Consider the following 10315-nt stretch of genomic DNA (forward strand, 5'->3'; position numbering starts at 1 on the left):
TAAGGATATAGCAGTAGGGCCTTTCGTGTCCCCGTGCTACTGTAAGGTAGCAGTAGCGCATTGAACATAGCCGCGCTACTGATAAGACTCCACGTATAAGGTTTTCCCTAGTAGTGTGGGAGTGTTGGTGGGTTGTGAAGGTCCCGTGAGGAACTTCTCAACAGCTTCTCTTCGTTATGATGGTTCTGTGGCTTTGACGGTGATTCTCGCACGATGAGCTAGGCGTGATGAGGTACTTGTGCTCAGAGACCTCCCGCTGGGGTCCCACCACTCAGGCTCATGAGAAGCATCCTCATCGTTAGATTGATACAACGCCTTTCGATCCAAGGCGAGGGGGCTGGGGGCTGGGGGCTCCTTTCGACGATGGGATTGGATGGTGATGGTAGGTTGTGCTTGGACTCCCAGGGATGGTGAAGACATTGCCTCCCGTACCGGATATGATGGCCTCTTTCTCTGCTCCAGGCGCCTGATCACGGATGAGGGCTCTGATGACTCCAGGACATGCTCCATTGTTTCATTTGTTGTTTGCTTGGTGTAATCCGGGTTGTGTTGCTGTCATGCAACACCGTGCATCCTGCATATCTCTTTTTTCATTTCGTTTTCCTGTCTTTCGTCTGGCGTTGTTCTTGTCTGTAGGGCGTTATTAATGTAACGCCAGGCCGTAGGCCTTTTGTCTAAAAAAAAGAAGCTTGAGGACCAAATGTGCACTTTTCTCAATTGGAGGCGTATACATCGGATACTTCACAATTCTCGAATTCGTGTCAATAACTTGAGTACGACAGGTCGGCAGCGCGCATATGCTCTCATGGCCCCGAGCTGAATCTGCCGCAGTTGGTGGTACTAGTGCGCAAGTGTGCAAAAGATATGTCCCGTTTACATGGCCCCCGGGATGTGACAGGAATCATTTCCGTTGCTTTGTGGTACAAGCACAGTCAGCGTTGCTCTCTTTACAATCGTTTTGTTTACTACCCGCCACTCATATTGCTTGTCTTTCAAAAAACCACTCATATTGCTCAACCAGGATGCTGTCTTCCCACGGTTATTGATAATCCACATCGGATAAACTTCCCGTTTGCAATGGTTAGATTCAGAAAGGTGCTGTGATGCTTTTGTTGCCGTTGATCGCATTGGTAGTTTGGTAACATATCTTTTCTCTCTCTTTCCCCCTATCAAAGTATCAATAAATTGACTATGTGCTTCCTCCATGCCGCTGTTGTCTTTTTCCAAAGGGAGAGAAAAACCTCAGGCCTCTGCATACAGTCATTATATCACCTCGACATTTTCAACATCCAATGCAAGTAAACAGGGGCCAAAAAAGCCAACCGAAAACAAATACTCATGTTTCTACAATCTTATTAATGAACCCCCATCCAAAATGGTTGAACATAGCCTAGGCGACCATCTCCCAAAGCCGTGCACTTCAGTACCCTCCGCAAGCTGAAGGACCATGGAACAATCCAACTAGTGACTCGATATATTACCTGCAAACATTTTGGAACTTCCGTTAGATTAAAAACAGAATCATTTCGGCAGTTTCATACTCGCATAATAAGGGCATACTGATACTCCTATGCGGATTTGTGCTTTAAGGCTAGTAGGATGAAGAACCCACCAACCAATATCAGAACATATTCTATACTCTCGTGGGTGGTGGCAAAATAACAGAGCAGTGTAGCAAAAGGGCAATCAACTTCTTGAGCTCTTTGGTTTGAGGATCCAATGTTCGTGACAGTGTGATGTTGTAAAGGCTAGATGTAACCGGTATCAACTTGATATCAATAATACATCACATTGTATTGGGGGAAAAAAGTGTTCATGTCCAAGCCAATTCCGCTTCCTTTCTCTAGCTTCTCTAGATGCAGAACCAATTCTTTGGTTGCAAAGTCTTCGTGGCATCCTTAATCCTAACATTGTTCAAGTGACAATATTCTATTCGATTATCCTCTTTTGAGGTTTGTGCAATACCACCGATTTCGAGACCACCATGACAGCAGAATCAATTCTTTCACAATTTCCTTCCCTCGTCAGAGAAGACAATGTACTAAGGACCATGAGCAATTTTGTCACTCTAGTTACATTCTTTTGACTACTGACTCAGTATCTAGTACCAATAGCAGATCTGACAAAGCGAAAAGAACAATAAACAACGGCCTTAGATTTTACCTTTTGTACTGTATCAGCTCCCAAAGTAGAGTGCCAGGATCTCCTCAGACCTGAACCGGAGGCGCCTTCTCAGAAGAGACAATGTCGTCTATGAACTTGATGAGGGAGCAGAGGCCGCCCAAGAAGTTGTGGTCGATCACCCCCTCGCTCTCCACCACATGCGCGAAGTCCACCAGCTTCACCCTCGGCGCGCCGCCGGGCGCGGTCACCGCGTTGGCGTCGTAGCTCAGCAGCACCGACGCCGAGTAGAAGTGGAACAGCGTCTGCACCTCGAACCACGCCTTGAGCTCGCGCAGCTGCGCCAGGACCCCGCCCTCGCCCCCGTACACGGCCGCCGCGAGCGCGCAGTCCTCGCCCCCGCCGTCGCCGCCGGCCGACGACACGTAGCGGCGGAGCATGCGGCGGACGCCGGGGATGTCCGTCCCCTTGAGCTCCGACCTGTCCGGCCGCCAGACGGCGCCGCTGGCGTCGGAGACCATGACCCCCGAGACACGGAATCCTAGGAGGACGCTGGTGGAGCCGCGGTCCTTGGCGAGGCACTTGGTGACGTAGGGCTCCGGCGCGCGGGGGGGCCACGTGCAGGCGCCGATCTTGATGTCGGTGACGGAGGGCGCGGCGAGGCCGTCGAGGAGGTCGTCGAGGACGAGGTGCGGGTGGGACTCGCCGGGGGAGGCGGCGGTGGGGAGGAGGCGGGTGCCGTGGAAGCGCGGGAAGAAGGTGTCCCGGATGCGGGGCGGCACGTCGGGGTGGGCGGAGAAGGCCGTGTAGAAGGCGAGCTCCTGCTCCCCCCGGTCGAGGGCCTGCAGCGGCTTGTAGAAGAGGCCGGCGCCGTCGACGAGCGGCCCGAGCTTGTTGGGAGCCGCGCGGTGGCCGGCGACCTGGTGCTCTGGGGCGCGGAGATCGGACATGATGGCGACGATGCGGGGCGGGCGGCGGGTGGGTTGGTTGGGGAGGGGGAGGAGGACCGCCACGGGGGATATAAAGGGTGTCGCCGCTGGAAATCTTTTTCTCGAAGAGGCAAAGGGAGCCGGAAATCTCCGTGTTGTGCGATTTGTTTTGTCTCTATTTCTATGTCTCTACGCTGCGAGTTGACTTATTCGTTGTAGTGTTGCACGGCGGGTGCGGTGCCGACCTCCGCAATGAATCCTGGCGCATCGGCTGCGTCGACATGCAGAACCGGATCCTGCATCGCCGTCGACATGTGCAGCTCTCTTCGTCCTCCTGCCTCGCTGCAGATTCAAGTTGGAAAGAGAGGCGAATCATGGTGCACGTGTGCGTGTCGTTTGTATCACGATAGGTCACTGTGTGACCATGTGCACGTAAATCTCGATGGCAAGACAGGATGGCCGTGCCCCGGCCCCAACCTTGTTACGGTATCAATATATCGCCCTGTTATGGAACACGGATCTTGATCTCTATTTCCTAATGAAATAGTTGATAGTCTCGCTTTCAGGTTTTTCGTCCCACCTTACGTCCCCGATTCATGCATGACAATCAATTCTTTCCAAATGCAATCATGCATGACAATCAATTCTTTCCAAGCGCAATCAATTAACTTAAGGTAACCAGACACAATCAATTCAATAAAACGGAGCGATATCTCGGGCGATTTTCTTGCTCCCGACATATAATGGTGCTAGCCAATCTGTTAACAAATCAGAAGGAAACAATCATGTGTATGTAGGGAAGATAATCGTGGAGATTGCATGGCAGTTAAGGCCGTGCGTCACATGCAGGAAGGATTTCCCGAGTTCAGCGAAAGAGAAGGAAATCTGAGTTGGTGAATAGTCTTCATGGTTTATTTTCGTCTGACTTTTTTTCGTCTGGTTTTTCTTCGTCCCACCTCCCACCACCACCCTCTCACCGGTTTTCCTCTTTTCTCGTCTAACCGGCAACACCCAATGTATTTATGGTAATCAATCACAATTAATCCACGTATGGTAAGGCTATAAACTCAGAAATCTCAAATATGGTTATTATAGTAATAAATCAATCCAGGTATGGTAAGGTCATAACTCAGGAAATTTCGAATATGGTAATTATATGGTAATAAATCAATCCAGGTATGGTAAGGCTATAAATATAAAGGAAAACTATTCATGTGAGACGTCTGATACATGGCTTTCGTCAGACTAGCATCTCACCAATCGTTTTGGAGCCATGCATCCAACAACGCCTGGCTGTACTATATAACCCCTCCGAATCATCCTCACATCCACCATCAAACCCTAATCAACTACCTCGCCACCCTCTCTGCCACACCTGCCATCTGGATCCTCCTCGCTTCAACCTCGCTCTTATCGCACCACCGCATCTACGTTCGACCAGCAAGTCCTCCGGCAAGAACGCACACACCATGTCGCCTTGATGGCTAAGCATGTGCATGTGTGCTTCATGCCCCCACAACGCTCCTTGTGATCCGTTCGTCGCGCTGCATCCCCAATCTGGCCGGTGTGGCACTGTAATTTCGCCGGTGTGCAGACCTTCGTTTCCTCTGCTACTCCTCGTCAGACATTTTGTAGTTGCTGCTTGAAGTGGTACGGTCGTGCTCTGCTCGTTGAAGCATGTAATTGGGGCTGCATGCTATAGACTCATGAGGTCCCTTTTCAATGTGGCTGCGTGGTAGCGATGCTCTCATGCGTGCTACGTCGGCCGTGCTCCAGCGGTCTTGCATTTGGCCGGGTTGAAGGATACCATATGTGTAGTAGCCACACGTGATTCAGATTTTGTTCACATTGGAAGTACAAGTGATTGTTGTTGGAAACAAATTTCCACTCTTTTGGAAGCATAATTTTCTTCGGTCAAAATGTACATGTAAAATTATTGGTATACTTTCTACCTGCAATTCATTTACCTATCAATGGTGTATCCAACATTGCTCTATTTTTCTTCCTACACATAAGAAAAATGCTTCTGTAATGTATGATGCAACTTCCACCAAATCGAGATGCTTCTACACCATTGAACAGAGTTTCGGTTACCATTTTTGTTCCGAAGCATCAAATGGTGAGCCATGAAGCTTTATTAAACATGTAAGGAAGCATGTGTCATTTTGTGTTTTTCATATCAAAGCATCAATGAAAGGGCAATGAAGCAACTAAATGCCACATGGAAGGATCGCCACATGGAATTTGTTAACAACTTATGGTAATATTATTAGTGGCATTTGCATATTTTCAATACGTATTTGAGAACCTATTTGATGCTTCCTGATTTCTATCCATGAAAAATGCTTCCTTTGAAACAACCGGGGAGCGATTTGTTACCAGAAATAATGCTTCCATTGAAACAACCGGGGAGCGATTTGTTACCAGAGATAATGCTTCCATTGAAACAACCGAGGAGCGATTTGTTACTGGAAATAAAACGTGATTTATAGGATTTATTATATCCTACTAGAAATTAGGGATCAGTTTCCTAAAATGTTGGATGCGTCAACATTTGTAACTGTGCCCCTGATTAAGGAACATACTAATGCCCAAGCCACGTTTACAAGCCCATCACACGTATCGACATGAAATCCATCGTACAAGGAATCAGATTCCTAGCGCTTCCTCTTAAACAAACTTAAATTACCCCAAAGGCCGGCCAGATTAACGTACACAGAAAAATCAACACCCTATGATCTGTCATCCAATTTTTCCTCCACGGTCGGCCATCCTATTCAAGGCCCCTGATGCAATGTTCTGCCAGCAATCCATGCGCACGTCCTACCTAGCGATTGAACGGGATCAAAATCTCCCTAGCCAAACACCGGTTGCCGCCGCACTTACATACTCCGCCCACGACGCCGTCCCACCAGCGGCGGTGACGCTAGCGATCGTACCGAGACGTCGTGGGAGATGGAGCTCTAGGCCATCAAGGACTCCTACACTGGCGTGTCCAACCCGCCTCCACGACGGAGCCAAACCGCCGTACCTATTCGGACTCAAGAACATGGTGCGCCTCGCCGGTATGGATCATCTCGCCTCCCACTTGCCAAGGTATAGCAGCCCTCTTCTTTTCCCTTTCCCAAGAACACATCGATGCACTTTTAACCTCTATAATCCATCTACCTGGTGTACTTGTGTGTCGCTCGCCGGGAAACAAACTACTTGGTGAATCCCTGATGCAAACAATTTTATTCAGTGCTAACTAGGAGCTATTGTCTGCATGTGCATCAGGTAATACAAGTAGTTGTACGGGGTTCATAAAGGAATCGAGCTTCTCATCTTTGACGATTAACGGATGAGGCACAGGGTACACATGACATATCTACGAACTACAACTGACAACACATGGATGGCCAAAGGCTGTTGCATCCGCCGACCAACCACTACCCTCAATCAAGCACAAGGTACCTAGAACAACTCCCAAACACTCAATTCTTTGTAAGATTTTCAGTAGAAGCCTGTTGCAAAGTCAGGAATTTAGTTTATTTAATTATTAGTCAATGTTTGCCACACAAAAATTCAGATTTTTTTATTTTTTATCATTTTCTAAATTTTACTATTCATGCTGAGATCATATGAGGTCAAACTAAGATGGGGGCTTTTGAACACTTTTTTCATGAATGCAAATGACATGCACATATAGGTGATGTTGTTCTGAACATTTTGATATCTTATTTGTATTTGTTGGAGTTAGTATGAATTCGTTATGAAATTTTCAAAGTGTCGGTCAAACGGTGAAAGGGCAAAAGTATAAGAGGATGGAACGAGCTGGACAGAAACGAGGGTTTTTTGAATTTTGGGGCAAATCAAACAGGTGTGACACAACTAAGGGCTCAAATGTAGTTGTCCCTAAAAAATATATATTAGACAAAATTAATGTTGAATACTAGAATATATATGCCCCTTTAGCAATGCACGGGCAACACACAACAAATGTGAGGTGGGCGTCACCCGTTTCTAAAAGAAAGGGCTCCAGCTAGCGAGAAATATCCCGCTGCAGCCGGAAGCCGTGCGGGAAAGATAGGGTCCGACAGAAAAAGGAGAAGGGTGTGTCATGGGATAGGTTTTTGTGTTCGGCCTGCGTATTGGAGATATATAGCATGGCCCATAGTCCGGACAATCACATTTCTCCCCACATATGATCTGGATTGGGGGATCTCCGACTGTCTAGATGGTTGAATTTCGAGGAGCCTCAAACACGCCATAATGTATGAGGGAGAAATAAGCTTCGACCTTAGAGGTGACCTTAATCATTTGTTGATTCATTTATGTATGCATTATAGCCCGTAGCAACGCACGGGCGTTCTACTAGTATGTTTTAAGCCATGTCATAGAACCAAGGCGTTTGCATATCTGGGCTGAAGCCAGGTCCGAGAGATATCTAGTCCACCCAGTATATGTGGGCCAAGCTTGAAAACAAGTTTTTGAATACCTGAAAGACAGAATTTGGCAAAAGATCCAAGGTTGGCAAGAGAGGTTATTGTCCAAAATGGGGAAAATGTCTTGATTAAAGCTTGTGCACAAGCGATACCGACCTTTGCAATGTCCTGCTTTGACTTGACAAAAACTCTGTGAGGAGATTGGATCCATGATTTGCCGCTTCTGGTGGGCAAAGCAAGAGAAAACCAGTACTATGCATTGGCTAAGCTGGGAACTCCTGACAAAACCAAAGAAGGATGGGGGGATGGGTTTCCGAGATATCTATGGCTTCAACCTAGCTATGTTGGCATGCCAGGCCTGGCGGATGCTAACAGCCCCGGAGTCTCTTTGTGCCAGAGTTCTAAAAGCTAGATATTTCCCAAACACTAGTATTCTGAAGGCAACGGCACACCCGGGGATCTCATACACCTGGAGAAGTATTTTGAAGGGGGTGGCGCTGCTTAAGGATGGCTTGATCTATCGAGTGGGGGATGGCAGCTCGATAAACATCTGGGCAAATCCATGGCTGAATCGGGAAGGGCAAAGGATACCTGCAACCCCTCGGGGTAATTGCCTTCTGACCAAAGTTAGCGAGCTTCTTGATCCGGACACGCATACTTGGGACGAGGTGCTGGTAAGAGATATTTTCCAAGATGAAGAAGCCACAACTATCTTAGCAACACCTATCAGGGAGGATTTTGAGGATTTCTATGCATGGTTCCATGATAACAAGGGCCAGTTTTCGGTGAAGTCAGCATACAAGCTGTATGTGCAAGAGCGTGACTTACAAAGACCGGGGGCCTTGAACCTGTCCACCATGGATGGAAATGGAAAGAGATTTGGTCGTTGCCTTGCCAGCCAAAAATTCAACATTTCTTATGGCGGTTTGCACACAACAGTCTCCCTTTGAAGAGTAGTATAAAACAGAGAGGAGTCGAGTGTGAAACCCTATGCGTTTGATGCAAGAGGCTTGATGAGGACGGGGCGCACTTGTTTCTGCAATGCAAACAGGTCAGGATGGTGTGGCGAGAGTTGCAACTGGAGCACCTAAGGGAGCGGCTTACCGCATGTAGGGGAGCCATGGAGGTGATGCATGAAACGATTCGTCTACCTGAAGATAAAAAACTGCTTGTTGCATGCCTACTGTGGAGGTGGTGGACATGGCGGAACAAAGTTAATGCAGGCGACAAGCATATTCCCCTGGATAGTCTACCTGCAGAGATCAGCCATTGGGCCTCTGACTAGCTGCAACTCTGCCGACAGCCTCAAAGTACACAAGGAGCACAGCCACCACAGGAGTGGACGAGGCCCGAGGGGGATATCCTGAAAATTAACTGCGACGGCGCCTACCATGCGGCACATGGTACTGGGGGCTTCGTAATCAGAGACCATGCAGGGGACGTAAGGGGTTCTGGAGCTGGCCATCTGAAACATGTGGCGTCAGCACTGCAAGCAGAAGCAGAAGCATGTGATGCGGCCATTGAGACGGCGTCCGCTTGGGGCATGACATGTGTCCAAGTCGAGCTGGACAGTAAAGAACTGGTGAAGGCACTAACTACCAGGGAATCAGACCTGGCGGCCGAAGGCATCATTTTCAGAGATATACGCGAGTTTGCCCGCTTGAACTTTAGCCAAATTTCTTTCTCTTTTGCCCCAAGGGACTGTAATGCCTTAGCTCATGTTGTTGCTGCCTTTGGAGCAAAGCGCCCTGCTGCTCGGGAGATATGGCTTGAAGCCCTCCCAGATGATGTATGTTCGACGGACCAGTAGTCTGGCTAGACCTGGTTAATGTATGGAATCATAGTGTTGCATTTCAAAAAAAGGCGTCCGCTAATGATGTGTTTGGTAGACTGCATAGAGTCGAACCAGTCTCGGGCGGGATGAAAATGTGTCATATGGTTGTGTGCAAGTAGGCCTAGCTCACATTTGCGCGAAACTTAAAGCATCTCAGAGTCTGACTCGTTGGAAATACTCGAATCAGTCGTTTTCAGCCAGCCGTGCTGACTAGGGTGCAAAAGATGGTCCTGGCGTAAGGCGCGGTGCAAGGGGGATTCGGTCAGAGATGGCGGGAGAGGGTAATCGGCGGAGGTGGGATGGCACGAAATATACCCTACCCCCTCCCCCCCTCACATTTACTCGCTCACCCTTCGCTCTAGGATAAGCCATCCTATGTTCTTGGCACCGACGGCGGCGACGACTCAGATCTGCAGTTGCGGCGGTGGCGGCAGCACTCCCCGGCAGCGGCAACTGCTTCTCTTCTTCATCTTTGACTTCGTCCGGGCATCCTCGTCTCAGCCATGCCTCCCCCCCCCCCCGCACGTGACCCCAAAGCTGGTAAACTCTCCCGCCCCCTCCTCTGTTAGATCGTTCGATAGGACCATTTAGGGTTGATTGCGCCATTGCTGGCCGAATCATGGATGTCACTTAGGTTGTGGATGAACCGATGAAAAGCTTGTAGTTCAAGCAGCAGCGCTGATAGCTGTGGTTCAGGCCTGGATCTTGTTGGTCCATAATAGATATGTTCATCGGAATGAAATACCTCTCATCCGATATGATCCGATGTTAATTCAGGATCAAGAAAGGATAGCGAATCTGAACTACATCTAGAACTGCAATGACATAGAAGCTCCGTGGATGCTTAGAATGAAAAGAGCACCTTTCTCAAGGCTTGTGCAGACGTTCAGAAGAAGGGGGATGCTAGAAGATAGCATCCACAACTCTGTGGAAGAGCAAGTAGCCATGTTCCTCCATGTTGTTGGTCATAACCAGAGGTTCAATGTTATACACAGCACCTTCAGGAG

General features: G+C 48.6%; 1 protein-coding gene across 1 annotated transcript; it reads right to left on the reverse strand.

The window, feature by feature from the left end:
- Nucleotides 1–1218: 1218 nt before the first annotated feature.
- Nucleotides 1219–3131, reverse strand: LOC123161229 (inositol polyphosphate multikinase IPK2). Its single transcript, XM_044579078.1, has 2 exons — nucleotides 2164–3131; nucleotides 1219–1481 (listed from the first exon to the last, which is right to left on the reverse strand). The coding sequence occupies exon 1, from the start codon at nucleotides 3069–3071 to the stop codon at nucleotides 2208–2210; it is 864 nt and encodes a 287-aa protein (XP_044435013.1). The 5' UTR covers nucleotides 3072–3131; the 3' UTR covers nucleotides 1219–1481; nucleotides 2164–2207.
- Nucleotides 3132–10315: the final 7184 nt, after the last annotated feature.

The sequence above is a fragment of the Triticum aestivum genome, chromosome 7B (assembly GCF_018294505.1).
Source record: "Triticum aestivum cultivar Chinese Spring chromosome 7B, IWGSC CS RefSeq v2.1, whole genome shotgun sequence".
In the NCBI taxonomy this organism is placed as follows: Eukaryota; Viridiplantae; Streptophyta; class Magnoliopsida; order Poales; family Poaceae; genus Triticum; species Triticum aestivum.